General features: G+C 53.4%; 4 protein-coding genes across 4 annotated transcripts; 2 read left to right on the forward strand and 2 right to left on the reverse strand.

Moving 5' to 3' along the window:
- Positions 1-1,804: 1,804 nt before the first annotated feature.
- On the forward strand, positions 1,805-4,036 carry PG985_000467 (uncharacterized protein; the record flags this gene model as incomplete). Its single annotated transcript, XM_066820236.1, has 2 exons — positions 1,805-2,892; positions 2,935-4,036. 2 exons carry the CDS (start codon positions 1,805-1,807, stop codon positions 4,034-4,036), a joined length of 2,190 nt encoding a protein of 729 aa, XP_066691115.1.
- A 1,372-nt stretch (positions 4,037-5,408) lies between these two features.
- Positions 5,409-6,595, reverse strand: PG985_000468 (sister chromatid cohesion protein; the record flags this gene model as incomplete). Its single annotated transcript, XM_066820237.1, has 2 exons — positions 5,409-5,665; positions 5,740-6,595. 2 exons carry the CDS (start codon positions 6,593-6,595, stop codon positions 5,409-5,411), a joined length of 1,113 nt encoding a protein of 370 aa, XP_066691116.1.
- A 730-nt stretch (positions 6,596-7,325) lies between these two features.
- PG985_000469 (uncharacterized protein) lies at positions 7,326-9,095 on the reverse strand (the record flags this gene model as incomplete). The annotated part of the gene is made up of 1 exon (XM_066820238.1): positions 7,326-9,095. One exon carries the CDS (start codon positions 9,093-9,095, stop codon positions 7,326-7,328), a length of 1,770 nt encoding a protein of 589 aa, XP_066691117.1.
- Positions 8,943-16,067, forward strand: PG985_000470 (uncharacterized protein; the record flags this gene model as incomplete). Its single annotated transcript, XM_066820239.1, has 5 exons — positions 8,943-9,572; positions 10,434-10,528; positions 10,592-13,134; positions 13,308-14,656; positions 14,709-16,067. 5 exons carry the CDS (start codon positions 8,943-8,945, stop codon positions 16,065-16,067), a joined length of 5,976 nt encoding a protein of 1,991 aa, XP_066691118.1.
- Between the last annotated feature and the right edge of the window lie 198 nt (positions 16,068-16,265).

The raw sequence follows: 16,265 nt of genomic DNA on the forward strand, positions 1-16,265 counted from the left end.
TGTCAACGAGACCTCGAGTGTGGTGCTTGAAAACAGAGTGATCCCTGAACCGGCTTTGGCTCCGAAATATCCTAGGAAGGGGGGACTGGAAAGAAAAATTCCCGATCCCCCAAAAGAGACACCGATAGGAAGGGCACCTGTGAGGTCATTGGGCTAGCAATGGGACTGTCGGTGATGCCCAGCTCGAACCATGAACATGTCAATTGATTCAACATACGCAGTGGCGAAATATACATGAGCTGATCCTCCCCACACGGAGCCTCATAAACAGCCAAGCAACGAAGACGATGCTGGCATGCAATAGTGGTGTGCTGACGATTCCTACACGATGGCCATCTGCAGCCAAATCGGGCGTACCATCGAAGTTTGAAGTGCATCGCCCGGTTAATTAGACCTGGTATATTTGTGGCCTACCTCTATCCCAGGTACGCGTCAGAGGGTTACTTTACCCATCGAATAACTTGCAGCCCCAAATTCGTGCGCATAAAACAGTACCGAGAAAAAGGCACACCACACACCGGTGAGCCATCCAGATTCAAGGGAAAGGAACAAAGCAAGCGATATGCCATCTGCAAAGCTCGTAAAACGTAACACGTCAGCAAAACTACTAGAATCAGCACCAATGGAATGTGTCAAAGGCAACATTCCAAAATGCCAGAGCCTGATGCCTAGAGGAAAGAACGAGAGAACCCCAGCCCCACTTTCCCCCCGGAATCCAAGGGACGCCAGATGAACAAGGGTGCCAGGTGCTGATTGGAGCGTCCAGACTTGCAGACAGCTGGCTGCAGACTATTACCATACTCCGCCCCAGAAGAAGGGCCAGCCTTGGACACTCGATCATCGACTGGATGAGAATGTCCAAAGAACCATACATCACCCAGGCCAGGCAACCTAGCCACCTTCTAGCTCTGGCTGCCTCGTTCGTTTGCGAACCAAGCCGCCAGCAAGCCGCACCCACCTGTTTGCCCGCCTGGATCCCGCCGAGCCGCCCGGAACTCCCTCAAGCGCTTGATTGCAGTTGTGTGTCTGTTTGCGCAGCAAGCCCCCCTGTCGCATTCCATCCTCAGGTGCGTGCTCGCTGAGGTACAGTCATGACCAGGAGCCGGCCTGTTGCTATCGAAAAAGCGCCGGTCATATCTCTCCTGAGACCTCCATGGGAGAACGAAGGACTGCAACAGTACGCGCTTTGAATGATGAACAGTAGAGGTTCTGGAAGAGTGCGGTGATGCGCGTCATCCGCATCGATCCTGCGCCCTAATATCTGCATGAGAAGATCGTATTCGCCCGGCCGGCCAGCGTCCTGGCTTGACTAAGGCGAGGTATGTGTTGTCCAGTTTGCATAAGCTTATATGGGCGGGCGAGGATTGCCTGAAAGAGGATGCGTAGCTGCCGTGCTACTACCTCTGGGCTCCTGTATGCCGAATCCTCCCCTCCTTGATGATTGATTGTGGCTTGCTTCTCTGGTTGACACCCATCCTTGTCTGTTTTCCTGCTTCGCCTTCCCCGCCCTGATATCGATGTTGCCCGTATATCAAGATGGGACACCCCGCCCTCACCCTCACCCTCGCCCTTGAATCCAATACACACCTTCTCTGTTGATCATTCTTCCGGGCAACCAAGCACTGTTAGTCTTGTCAGCCATTTTCTCACTAGATCGACTGACAGTATCATCGATTGTCTTACACAGCCCAGCCCTGAACTTGCCGTTTGTTGTTACTTAACTGATAGCTCCGGAAGAGGCAGGTGCCAGTCACATATTGCCTCGAGCTCGTCATAATACAACGTCTCCTTTTCATTAGAGATCATGGCCGAAAAAGGCTTCATTCAACTTCCGCCGCGCAATGGCCCGCCTCCTGCACACCATCAGTTCCCTCCACCTCAGCCTCCTCTGCCCCCAATGGAGGCGGTACCGCTCGAGCTCCGGTTCAGAACGCCGCAGGTCGAAGTGACAGACGTCAGTGAGCATGTCATGTCATACTCGGAGATGGCGGCCAAGTGCACGGACATCCTAGTTTTCCGCTTCGAGAAGTGCAGAGACAACAACCGCCAATACTTGGACCGTGACGAGGAAGATGTCGTCAAATCAAGTTGGGAGCAGGCTATCCGTTCCAGGGTCACGAGTCAATCACAGAAAGAGCTGTCCAGGGAAGTTCGCCGACTGGATAAGGAGACTGATGACGTCTTAAAGAAGAAGAATGACCTGAGCCCAGCCTTGCAACGACAACTAGATCGCACCTACAGCGAGCTCGCAGCTGGCGAACACGATTCAGCTATCTACCAATGGACACTTGCTCAAATAGATCAGCAGCTGAGGCCGGCAGATCCGGCCAACGCCATGTTTCGCACAGAATACCACACTGTGACAAGGCCGCGCAAGGACGAAGGCAAAAAGCACCCCAAGAAGAAGGGGAAAGACAAGAGTAGAAGTAGGAATAAAAGCAGAACAAAAGCAAAGAAGTCTTCGTCTTCAAGCAAGGCTAAACATGGGTCCTACCCGCCGAGTAACAACGTGTATCTGGAAAGGGTCTCACTCACAGCATACTTCAAGCGGTCACCGCGTCCGAATGTGGATATTGCTGCTCTTTTGCAACAAAAAAAGAGAGTTCAAATGATGACACAGAATGCCGCCATTCATCAGTCACAAAACCCACAATTCGGGGGTCCTGGTCCTGGTCAAGGTCAAGGCCAAGTACCCCCTATTAGAGCGCCGCCTCCAGGACACCATCCAGGACATCCTCAAGGGCTCCAAGGAGGACGGGGTCAAGGACCACCTCCAAACGCTGCTAATAGACCGGTACCCCTTCCTCCCCCACACCTGGCTAATGGGCCTGTTGGGGGCAAGTTCAAGGGGGAAGAAGCCGCGAGTCCTTCGCCAAAGCGATTCAGGCAGCAGTGATGGTTCCTCGTCGGATAATGACTCTGACGCAGGATCAGGCTCTGGCTGGTCGGAAGAGGAATCCACGTCGACAGGGCCGACCCAGAGCACTTCCACGACCAGTTCGTCGTGCCGCATCGGGGGCGTGACGGCCGTGGTCGCAGCCATGAACGTGGTCACGGCCACAGCAAGAACCGTAGCAAGAGTCGCGGCAAGAATCGTGACAGGAGCCGCGACAATAAGGGCAAAGCGAAGGGCCGGGCTGGAAGCCGGTCGCAAAGTCGGAGGAGAGGGCTAAGTCGGACCCGGCCGCATATCTACCACGAGCACCGCAGCGCTTATGGTTTTCCACATGGCCATCCCATTAGGATGCACCATAGACCGGAACACCCATACCGGAGAGATAGTGAACCCTTTTACTCGCCCCGTCCAAGTTTTGAGGTGCCCCCTCAAGTACCAAGACGATCGCCGCCACCTGCAACCCCTGTTATTGTGCAGCAGCAGACCAGCGAAATCGAAATTCAGAAGATAAAGGACCAAGCCTACCTTAATGGTCGCGCAGACGAGCAGGAAAAGCAGCGGACCCTCGAAGAGATGGCATCGGATTTCCCCCGACCTTCGTCACGCACCCGAGGTGTGAGGCATGTTGTGCACACCGTTGAGTCCCCCGAGCCGCGCCGCAGTGCACATCGCGAGACACACCGGGAGACGTTTCGCACTCCGCGTCGTCATCATCATCAAGAGGTCGACTCCGATTCGTCTAGTTCTTGGTCTTCTTTGTCCGAAGAAGTTCGCGAGTACGAGCCCGACTACCATCGAGCCGAGTACTACCCTCGTAGGACTCATAGAGCAGGTGCTGAATATCACCACTTTCGATCCCACCATCCCCGTTCCCCTCTCCATTTCCCTCGTCAGAGTGGCTATGCCTACGACACCCGCCCCGTAGGTGAGGGATATAGGCATCGTGCACCATATCTCGACACCCGCCATGTCATCATCGATGACCTACCGCAGACGCCCCGCGGGTACGGAACGAGCGAGTACTCCTCCTCGCAGGACCTCGATGAGCCACGGCGGCAAGGAAATCCCTTCGAGTCGCGATTTGAGCCTCGAACGCGACCTAGACACGGTTCATACCAACGCGGTCGGGAATACAGATGAAATACGTTTTTCTCGCTTCAACTCGAACCGAGATTTGCGAGAAAAGAACCGCTTCTTTCTTTCTATTTCCCTTGGCCGGCTGTATATTCATTTCGTACTTTCTGGGCGTGTGCTGGCGAAGGCATGCGATTCTTGATTTGATGATACCATGATGTTTGAATGACTTGAACGTGCTTATGATTTCGGAAGCTATGTGAGACGCGATGGAGGGTGGCAGCTTGTATGTTTTGAAACGGTAAGATGGAGGATATTGGGCCACTCATTAGGGTACACATCTCACCTACGAATCTACTTACGTTTCACCTATCCTTTTGGATGCGAATGAGATGTGTGTGAAACTTGATCGAACCATTTGAGAATCAATCGAATGAATAGTAAAAATGTGTATACCGACAATGTTCTGGAGCAAAGGTTCATGAGCTGGGGAACTTGCGTAAGGGAAGAATGGGGATAGGCGATATTAGACGGATACCCTACCCCATGGGGGCCTCCAGTGCCCAAAAACCCACTATTTCCTGCCCAACGTGCCCCTATTGCACACAAACGGGTCCCGGGTGCTGCGCATATACGGCACGTATGTAGTTGGTTGGCTAAGAAAGTGAGGCGGGCATATGAGTTCGTTACATATTAAGCGATGAGTGGCTATTGGTAACCTGCAACGGAAACGGGTGGTAGTGTCTGTCCTCCCTCTTCCGACAACCGCGTCTCTATTGGTTTTATCGCCGGCGTGTGGGTATGTAACCCCTCTCTTGGAGGGAAAGGGGTATTAGATAGCGAAATGGCAATTTGTCATTGATGCGAGTTTACATTCGTCATGTTGCAAGCGGCCGCGGGAATGAACTGCACATTCTCCATTGGCAGCAGCTGTCTTAACCATTCCACTTGCACCGACTGTAAGGGGGGATTTAGTAATACTACTGTAATGATGTCAGAACTATTGTATTCTTGAAGAGACGTGACCGGCTTATTCTCGCATGAGCTTCGTTTTGAGTTGCGGGCAGAGAAGAGAGGAGTTCGAATATGAAATGCAACATACGGTAGCACATTGACTAGAACTCTTCGCGAACGATCTACCACCAGATGACGTGTACGTTTCACCAAGATTTACATAAAGGTAAGACTTGGGTGATGAATTCAATGCTTTGCTAATCTACCAAGAAGATAGTAATGTGATACACAAAGAAAGTCGCGACATGCCGACAGTAGGTAACTCCAAAACGTACGAGGGAATAGAAAAGTACACATCCCAACAGAGAGGAAGAAATCTGGCTGGGACCGGTTGTAGGTGACCCATACATATCGTCTCTCCCCCTTCTTTCATTCGCCTTCCATCCATGTCGTTGCATAACGCTGGTGGTGCCCGCAAGCGCACTTAATATGGCAGGGCCGCGAGACTCAAATAAACTCCGCGGGCTTCCATTGTCCGTCTCATGCCGCGGGTCACGACGGTCGGCGATGTAGGCGGAGTCGGCGTCTTCTTAGTTCGCTTTCTCGGGGTCGGGGCGTCTGTACACGTCGACGTAGGCGTACCAGGTTCCTCCGAGTCCTCTTCGTCTCGTGCCCGCTTCTGTGGTCGGGGTTGCGGAGTAGGGGTCGAGGGCGCGTTGAAGTCACAACTTGGTGTTCTCACTGTTGTTGCTGGTGAGCAGCTGGCTCCGAGTCTAGGAGGAGAAAGAAAAGAATAAACAGTTTATAGAACTTACCCTCAATGGTGCCGTTACTGACTGCGTCGTCGCACAGTGTGACTATGGTCGGTGTCTGTGGGACGTCGCCATCGACCGGTGCTCTCGGAGGCGAGCCCGGAGATCGTGGCCGCAGTGCCCGTTGACGGCGGCGGATCGCCAAGGAATTTGTAAGTAGCGTCTGCTGAGGAGGAGTTCCCAAGATGCCGTCGAGTAGACCGTCCCCCGAAAACTGCCGGCCCAGGTCCGAGGCCGGGCTAGCGGTAGTAGTGGTAGTACCGCTCTTGCCCAGCCAGACCCCAACGCCCGCGATGCCCTTTCCGAATATGAGCTGCGAAGCAGCCTCTCGCCGGGCCTTCTTAGGGATGATATTGTTACGTAACTTCTTCCGGGCTGCGAGAGTGGCGCTGGTCTGTGAATACTCGGCCTGCCAACCGAAAAGCTCCAGGCGCCCGATCGTGGTCGTCTCGTCCGCGGTGATGAGCCGCTTCTTCGACTTCTTACTGCCCTCGGTGTTCCTCTTTGCCTTCGCGGCGCCGGGTGACGAGTCGGCGCTCTTGTTTTGGTGTTCGGTAGGGACTACTTTCCGAGGTAGGCCACGGTGTCGTAGCATGCAAACGTCTCTAGGAGGACCGATCGGGAAACTGTCGATTTTTCTTCTCTTGGGCGATGATAATCCGTCTCCTCGTTCGTTGAGGAAGGGGTCCCCTCCGGCGAAAACCTGCGCCTGCCGCTTTAAACGGGGCCGCTGGATTTCGGAAGGCGAGATGCCCGGGTACCCAAACTTCATCGTGCAGGCCTCGAGGATGTTGGGCTCCCTTGACGCGACGTCCTCGCGAGAAGGCCTCGAGGTTCGTTCCCGTCGAGCCGCCACCATCGCGAAGAATGAATATGCGCCCAAAGGTACTGTGAAGTTACGACCTAGGGCTTATGGGTGATGGGCGCGAAGGTCAAGTCGCGCGCATCGTCCCCTCCAGGTTCAGAGGAGGGCAGGGACCGTTGAACAGAACGAGGGGCGACCAGTCTCTGGGTGGGCAAATAAACGACGGATAGGCAGAATTTTACGAGAACCCCATATAAGAATTATTAGGCAAGAGACACCGGGATCACTATATCTTCACCCAAGTATTGCCTCCGCAACCTTCCCAGCAACTGCTCACTTACTTCGTCAAGTCGGTCCCTCTCGACTCGCTGTTGCTGCACCAGCGTACGGTAAGATGCAGCAGCGGCCACATGATCCTTTGTCTGTACGCGACTTTGTTCGTAGAGCTCGAATGCAATTGTACATTGCATAAATTCCCACATTCCTGACATATAAGAACAAAGACCATCGTCAGTTTTTGCCGATGTCTTGAAAGTTACTTGCACGCTGTCACAGGTCATCAAAGAACTCCAACTGAAAAATGCCTTTGTTGCCTGACTGCAGGCATACAATGTCTCTTGACGAACACAATCTATCAATAAACCGCATTTTTTTTCCCTTCCGAGTCCATGTAAGTCAGGCTTGCTTGACCACCGAGGCAATACTAAAGCCCATCTCAATAGCTATGTGATCTGATAACCATTCACTGACAAACCCCCCGCGATAGGGGGTGCAGAGGCCAAGTCTAACGAATAGCCTTGGCAGCCTGGACAAACTGGCGTATCCGGTCAAGGTCTTGACGCCCGTCAACTTCGACTCCGCTGCTCACGTCAACACCAATGACGCGTCCGCCGTCCGCACCGACGGCCTTGACTACTTCAGTGACATTGTCCGGGTCCAACCCTCCTGCAAGCAGTAGACGCAGCTCCTGATCTTTGGCTAGAGTTGCTTTGATGCCCACACCATCAAGCAGCTGCCCCGAGCCGGATCCGGAATCGAGCAAAGGAAGGACATGATAGCCTCTTGTGCCCATGCCAGGTTCCTCTGGGGTATACTTCTTGATGACTGGGACAGGAATAGCCGTGGCCCACTCGATGGGCTCATTCCCATGCAACTGAACGATGTCCAGATTGTACCGGCGCTGCAACTCTAGGACCTGATCCAGGGGCTGGTTCATGAACACGCCCACCAATAGTGGCCGTGTCCTACCGTGGGAGGTGATCTTCGATACTCCTGCCGCGAAGAAATCACTAGCAATGCCGGTAGGCAGTCCACTCTTGGCGTCCGAGGCCGGACGTGAGAACTCGTGGATTGCCTTCGATATAGCCATTGCTGCTTCGTCTGTTACTGTTCGCTTCCGTCCCGGCACCATAATCATGCCAATAAGATCTGCACCCGCCTCAGCAGCAGTGACCGCGGCCTCGGCTGTCCGAGTACCGCAGATCTTGACCATAAGCGGTTCCGCTTCAGAGCTCTTGGGCGTCACCTTACCAGCACACAGTTCCTGAATGAAGGTGGATGCATCTGGCGCTCGCATGATAGCCTCGCCGACGAGAACGGCATTCACACCGTCCTTGTGGTTGGCTACGACATCATCATAGGTGTTGATTCCGCTGAGAGCGCAAATGATAGTCTCCTTCGGAACCAGACTGCGGAGTCGTCCTGTCGTGCCGAGGTCAACCTCGAAAGACTCGAGATTGCGGTTGTTGACACCGATGACCTTGGATCCCAATTCAATACCCACCTTCATTTCTCCGGCATTTTGAACTTCGACCAACGGTTCCATACCCAAGGATACGGAGTACTTGTACAGACGTGTGAGGTCCTCGACGCTAAGCATCTTCACGATGAGAAGCACGGTATCCGCTCCAGCTAGTCTGGCCTCGAGAATCTGGTATTCGTTGAAGATGAATTCCTTCCGCAGAATGGCTGGGCGATTAGGCATGTTGTTCAGGACTTGTCGGACGGCTCGGAGGTCGTCAATGCTGCCTTTGAACCATCGAGGCTCAGTCAGGCAAGAAATTACGCTCGCTCCAGCCAGCGCATACTTCTTGGCCTGGGAGGGCGCATCCATCTCGAGGGCAAATACACCCTTGGATGGCGAGGCCCGCTTGATCTCGGCCATGAGGGAGACGTCAAAGGGGGTCTGGCGTAACCGATCCACGAACGAAATCAAGGGAGGGGCGGCATTCAAGTCGTATGCGGCTTGAAGATCTTGGAGGCGCTGTGAAGGGATTTGCATCTGAGCCGCAACTTTCTCTCGGCGGTCATCATAGATCTGTTGCAGTATGTTGGCCTTCTTGGGAACTGCAGCGGGAGCAGTGGCAGAAGAGGTAGCCTGAGATGCCGACGATTCAGCAGCATGGGTTTTGCCCTGGATGCGCTCGTTCTCGGTCCAGGTGCCACCTTGAAGGCGCAAGAAGTTCTCCAGCATCTTCTGACCATCAACCGAGAGAATACTCTCCGGATGGAACTGAACGCCCTCCATGGTGTATTCCTTGTGGCGTACACCCATGATGACACCCTTAGAGCCATCGTCCTTGGGAATCCACGAGGTCACCTCGAGACATTCGGGGAGAGTAACATGGGTTCCAGCAAGAGAGTGGTATCGAGTGACGGGAAGGTCCTGATCCAATCCAGCATATACACCCTTGCGATCATGCTTCAAGGGAGACGTCTTGCCATGCAGAATTTCTCCTGCGAATTTGACGTCACCGCCATAGACATCGAGCATGCATTGTCTGATTACCGGATTAGGCAATTGTCTTGGCAAAAGTGGGATGACGAGAGCGACTCACTGGCCCATGCAGACACCAAAAATAGGGACCTTTCCTGCAAAATGTCGAATGACATCGCGGCTGATGCCAGAATCGGTGTGTGGGTGGCCAGGTCCAGGGCTGATGACAATCTGGGTTGGCTTTTTGGCAACGAGCTCCTCGATGGTGATCTTGTCGTTCCGGATTACATCGCACTTGGCACCCGCAAGGCACAGGTACTGGTAGATGTTCCAGGTGAAAGAGTCATAGTTGTCAATGAGAATCAGATTCGTAGCCGTCGGAACCGGGTCAGCAGGCTTGGGCTGATGAGGGGGAGTGGTCAATTATGTCTTCCTGTTGGTAGGTCGCCATTGTGTTGGGTGACTAATGCTCAGAGGAGCTGTAGAACAATCTATATCCACCCAGACAAAAAAGAAGTCTGGTGCAAGTGTGGATAATGTAAAGAAACGGAAGGGAAGTCTCTTTTCAATGATGGCCCGACACTAAATTGAGTCACGCCCGGCAGTTGCAGAGTGAGTAAGCCCGGGTTCAAGAAGGGATGAGATCGGAGTCGGGTCAACTGCTCGTATAAAGTTCCAATGTCACCAACCAAGGCCGCAGACCGGCTGTGAATGTTTGCGTGAGACGAAAATGCGGTCCCGCCCCCCACCAAGGCTGACTGTACAGTACCTGCTTGCCTGGGCGCCCGACTGATACATCCCTGTTTTGCAATCGCATAGTGATTGGGTAGGCCAGGACGCTAATGCAAGGCTGCACATTGAACTCCGGGCAGGTACAGGGATTGTTTACATGCTGTCTCCTCCTACCAGATTTGTTTAGGAGCTTGGACTTTTGGGCTTTTGAGAGAGCTTCACTCCCGCCATCCTAGGCTAACTTTTTTGGCAGCTTATCTCAAATCTGAATACGTAGGAAGCTTGGATGCTACACCTGCGCCGCCGAAACTCCATCACCAGTCCATTCTGTAACAAACACGCGCGAACAAAAGCGTGTCTAAACGCGACCCATCTGTAAAGCTGCCAGATTCCCAGCATTGCCAACCACAATCGCGTGAAGTCGATGCACTGAGCTGTCGCCAGTGCCTGCTGTCGTTTACAGCGATGGCACCCCAAGCCGTCGACAAGGTTTATTTACCAGACTTAGAGCCTTGCTTGAAAGGCGAAACCGTTGTCTTGTGAGTAGATGGTTCTATTTTCTTTCGCCTACCTCATATGCGATGCTGACTTGTTTTCTTTAGATCATGGCGCCTTTTGGCTGCAGCTCTTTCAGACACCACTGGCCATCGCCAGGGCAGTAAAGCCGTGGTCGAATTCCTCACAAATCCTCAGATCAAATCACTATTCACGAAGCCCAACACCGTATTCGAGGCCGGCGACAATGATTCTTACAAGCAAGCATTCGAGACCCGAACCTCGGCTGTACAGGTCACCCCGACCCCAAACGACAAGTATGACGTGAAAACGATCAAGGAGGATTCTCTTTGGCTCAGCAAGAACGCTCGCATCAATCTCCTTGCCGCCCTGCGCGTCGTCGTCATCGAGTTCCAGTCGCGAGCTCGGAGTCAGCTCATCGGGGCAATCTCGAGCCAAGATGCGGTCAGCCTCCAGGAAGCCGCCGGCGCAACGAATGCGCAAACCTCTACTGTCATCCCTGGCCTCAACTTGTCTGGCCTGCCCGACGCTGCTGATCTAGAGTCCGACTTCGAAAAGCCCGAATCCAGAAGGCTGCGAATATTTTCCACTTATCTTAATGAGCGCCGCCACTTTGCCATGGCTACCGACTACATCTTTACGTTGATGCTGCAACAGAGGCTCCCATCTTTGCCAACCGCCACGGAAGCCACTACGAAAATCCGCGACTCCTTCCTCGAAGCATACGGGCTGACTTCTCTCACACCACAAAGTGACGCGCCTGCGAAGACGTACCATGCGTTGATATCACGTTATTTCACTGTTGTGAGCGATAGCATTGCGGCATGCGGAGACATTACTACTGCAACCGAGGATAGAGCTCTGCATCGGGATGATATGCAGATAGAACGGATGAGAACTTTTGTCACGGAGGCAATCCATGCCATGACTGTTGCTTTCCAATTGCTGGATCTGTCGAACCAAGTCCTTGTGCCCGCCGAGCTGCTGCAACAATGGTTCCAATTCCTTGGAGACACTTCATTCTTGGAACTTATCGGCTCGACACAAGGGTTGGGTGACCTTGAATCGCCCACACAATGCCTGGTGTGCTTGATCTCATTAGCTATGTTCAACCTCCCCCGAGTTATCAAATCATTCGCCGGAGATGTGGACATTGATCCCAACACGGAGTATATTGGCTCATCGGATGCTCTGGAGCTAGTCCATCAGGTCGCAATTGCGGGCGCGGAACGAAACATTAGTCCAGCTATACCCGTTGCCTTTGCATGGGTGCCAATTCTGCATGGCATGTGGGCTTCTTATCAGGAGCGCGCAGAGCGGAGAGATGCGCTCCAGAACCAGAAGGCCATTGAAACCTACGATTCGGGGACACAGATGATACCAGGCAGTGGCAGACGCAACTCTGCTGGCAGCATCACAACCATTGACAAGACCGGATACGATGACTTCTTGGCCAATACGCAACTGGACCGCGATATCCAGCCAGCCCATATGCTGGCGGCCGCTGCCACAGACGGAGGCCTGGTCTTTGCAATCGTGTCCAGCATGGCCGGTTTCCTCGGCACCTCTGAAGAATCCACTTTTGCAGCGCCTGTTGGATCTCGGATGCGGATCGTGCTATTAGATCTTCTGAATTCAACTTTTCCTTATATCGGCTACAGGAGCGAGTCTGTTGGAGCACTTCTCTCAGTACTTTCCGGCGGCGAATTCGATTATTGGACCGCCTGCCGGCCCGCTACGATATTGCCTGAACAGAATATCGCGGTTCGATCTCTCCAGGACCCTGCGTTCTTGAACAATTACTTCACGCAAGCCGTCAATCGATTCCCCTTGGAGTTTGTCCCCTTTATCAGTCTGAGCCGGGTTCTTGCATGTGCCCCGAGCACGGCAGGGGAAGTATCCGAGATGGTTGGCCAGATCTTGCAAAAAGGAGAAACTCTCACCTTTGAGCTCCCCGAACATTTTAACTCGTATCAGCTGGCGCATGAGGAAGACAACTCCAATACGATCTGCCTGATCGAGGATCTCCCCCTCTTCACCGCAAGTGCACAAAGGAGGTTAACATCAGGGGAAGAAGAAAGCTTTGTGATACCGGCTGGTTCCTTGGGGCGCTTCGTTGTAGACGAGGGTAGGACTGTTCAGATCGAATATTCACATTCTACACTGGCATTGCTTGGCAAGCGACTCGAAGCCAACCTCACCCCGAACATCTACCAGCAAGAATTGACTGCTCTTACTGTCTCAGAAATGAGCTACGCCATCACTCTGCTGGCCACACTTGTGAAATCAGAATATTCAGAGGTGGCAAAGGGGACAAGCACCACAGGCAACCATGAGGCTGGTTTGGCTGTACTGGCAGAAGCGAGCCGGTCTCTTCCACGCAACAAGGACATTGTATCGGTGGTATGCGAGACCTTGGATGTGCATCTCGAGGGTGAACCAGATCTTGATGCTTTGGGCGTTTTGAGTGCATGCTTGCAGTTCTTGGACGCGGCCTTGCCCCTGTGTCCTGGGCGCGTCTGGTCTTACATGTCCAGATGCACACTGCTGGCTACTGAGGCTAGGGCTGGAAAGCTTTCGCGCCTGATAGGCTCACTTGAAATGTCCAGGAGCGATTTGACTTTCTTATGTCAGCAGTCCGGGTTTTCTCATCCTTGGTGGAAACCGCCATGAGCAGCTCCGTACAACGAAAAACGACAATCAAAACCTCTACTCGACAGAAGCAAGCAGATAATCCTTGGCTTGGAGTTTCCGACAAGATAGTTGGCCAAATCACTCTTGCGATATCCCAAACTTCTGTAGATATTCTAGAGAGCTCCTCGACATGGCGTCTACAGAACGAAGTACAGCGATCCGTCCTCCTTCGCGACCTTCTGCCGATCATGAACAAAACCATCTTGTACACATTCAGCACAGATGAGATGACCAGCAAGAAGACACTCACCGCCCCACTGCAGTCAGCAGCTAAGTACATTATCGATAGCTTTTTGGCACCATCTGCCGGAAGCCTAAGAATCCAGCCTCTATTGGCTTCACTCGTTACCGCAGTTCAATGGCCGGAGACCACCGTCTTTATCAACGCAGGCAAGGCATTCACGCAACGCACAAATGCCGTGCTTAACTTGGCCACAACACTTGTCCGGGTGGCCAACTCGGTTGATCAGTCGTCGACTACCATTGAGCAGCAGCTGTTCAAGGCCACGCCCTTTATCGCAAAGATCGCCGCCGTCAATGACCAGTACAGAAGATCAGCGGTGGTGCTTTTAGAGGCCCTCGTAGTCAGTGCCGGAAAGGCAACTGGGGAGCCGCCTTCGCTACTTGGATATCTGGGCCCACAGCTATCGCGATCCTTCCTACTATTCCTGTCATCCCTTGATAGGCCCTTTGACCAGACTGAAGAGGTGACTGTCATATGGCGGTTCTTCTCTACGATTGTGAGAAATAGACAGCAATGGATGGCAAACTGCTTACTTACGGGCAAGACACCCCGTGATGCCAGGAATGGCCACGATAAGACGTCCAAATCTTCGTCAGACTCGGTCCTGACGCGGGCGCTCGAGAGATTGTCACATGTCTCTTCGATTTCTAGTTCGGAAGCTCTCTGTATACTGGATTTCGTTACTTCGGCTCAAAATTATTGGCCCTGGACAATTTTCAACCTGCAGAACCATGGAAACTTCCTCGCGGCGCTGCGAGCCTACGTGCGAAACTTGCAGCCTTCAAATGTTACGGCGAAAGTAAACGCGATGCAGGCATGTGAAGAAGCAAGACTCGCTGCCTACATTGCCGAGACATTCGCAATGCAGCTCTTCCATCTGCGGCAGATGGGACAGGTCAACAGCTTGGCGAAAGAACTCGCCGCTGACCTTGACTACTTCCTCCGCGAGGGTGTTCTAGTTTCGGGTTACAACGGTGCCCTCCACGCCAACTTCTCGAGGAATTTCAGCAAACAATATCCCGTGTGTATCTTGGACAATTTCAAGCGCACTCTTCTCGAACCTAGATCGCTGGGTACCGAGTATTACTATGCGCTAAGCTACGCCGACAAGATGCTTCAGTTTGATGCTGGGTGGATTGGACCCCGAAACAATGGATTCAAGAGCGAGATGGAGCGAGCGAACATCAACTTGTCCCTCGTAGATGCTCAAATCGTCAGTCAACCCAACCCTGAAAGATGAAATTCGTGACTAACATTGTCTTTAGGCTCTTTTCCATGCTTGGGAATTCCTCTTGCTGGAACTAAGCAATTGCTTACCGCAGCACGAAAACCTCAAGAAACAATCGCTACAGGTCGCCGAACAGTGTCTCGAGGCCAACCAAGCCAACCAAGGCCACGAACAGATATTTGAGCGACTTACTGACTCGAGAGTCAACCTGGCGCTTATGCTTGTCCAGCGCGTCGTTAACAACACGCCATCTGCAGGCGATGTTGCCCAACTTTTGACCTCGCTATGGTCCACCGTCAGCAGTGTTGAGGAGCCCTATGGGTCAGAGAACTTGACTCTCTACCGTACTCTGCTCAAGCTACTTTATGTCACGCTGCGTGCCCAGGTGCGAGCTCTCGAGTCCAAATCAAAGACGGCGGCAGACAAGAAGGCCATCGATAGCGCGATCACTACCGTACATCAGACTGTCTTGAGCATTCTGGATCGTACCGTGGCTAGGGGTTTCCGGACGCTCGTGTCACTAGTGCACGATTCGGATACGACTGTGTTCCCAGAAGACGTTGCGATATTGACTGCCATAATGCAAGCATGCCTTTGCATTCCTGGTATCAACGAGAGTCAGACACAGATTGTCAACATCATGGCTGCCCACGACGCGGTACATGTGGCTGTGTCACTCTATTCGTGGTCCGACAAGCTTGCCGAGAAAGGCGATCCCGTGTACGGCGAGCTATCTCTCCTCTTCCTCCTTGAACTCTCGGCTCTTCCTGTAGTCGCCGAACAGCTTGCATGCGACGGATTACTCAACCACATTACGTCCGCCAACCTGGCCTCGTACCTGAACCGACCCAACGTGTCACCATTTGCCGAGACTGTTGGTCCACAGCGTTGCTATAGCATTTGGGCCAAGGCAATCGTGCCGCTTCTCCTGAACGTGCTGAGCGCCCTTGGCCAAACCATCGCACCTGAGGTGGCGTATGTGCTGGATCAGTTCTCAAGTTTGATGGCGTCCAGTGTCGAGCGATTCGAGGCCCCGGGTGTCTCGCGCACGCACAGGAACCACCGTGGCTCCTACATCACAACGCTTTCGACCTCGGAGATCCACTCGCTTGCGCTCATCACCCGGATCCTGTCGGCGCTCCGCGCGAACAATGCCCGGGATATTCCCGAGGTGCAGTGGGACTCTGCAGGTCTGCTGGAGAATGTCGAGTTCTGGCTCGGTAGCCGGAAGCTCCTGCGCGAGCGCTTGGTGCCCCTGGGGACCCGCGAGGCGGAGTGGAAGGGGATGAAGCCGAGCGACGCCGGGAAAGCGCGGGGGTGCGAGAGCCAGCTGGAGGAGAAGGTGGTCAACCAGCTAGAGGAGGTCCGAATGGTGCTCTCCGAGGGTCTGGAATGAGCGTGATCCATGCAGGGTGGTGGTATTTTACAAGATAGAGCGAGCAACTAGGGTAACATTGGGGTTACGTAGATAGAGGAGACGAGGCCATCGCTAGCTGGGGGTTGCCGATGTACGACGGAAGAGCAGGGCGATCGATGCCTTTGTTTGCTGGCTGATCTAGATGTAGTAGACTGCAGTCGGCAAGCGGGTCGGCTC

This window comes from Apiospora marii, assembly GCF_038362585.1.
Source record: "Apiospora marii strain CBS 49790 chromosome Unknown utg000001l_segment0_segment0, whole genome shotgun sequence".
NCBI classification, from domain to species: Eukaryota; Fungi; Ascomycota; class Sordariomycetes; order Amphisphaeriales; family Apiosporaceae; genus Apiospora; species Apiospora marii.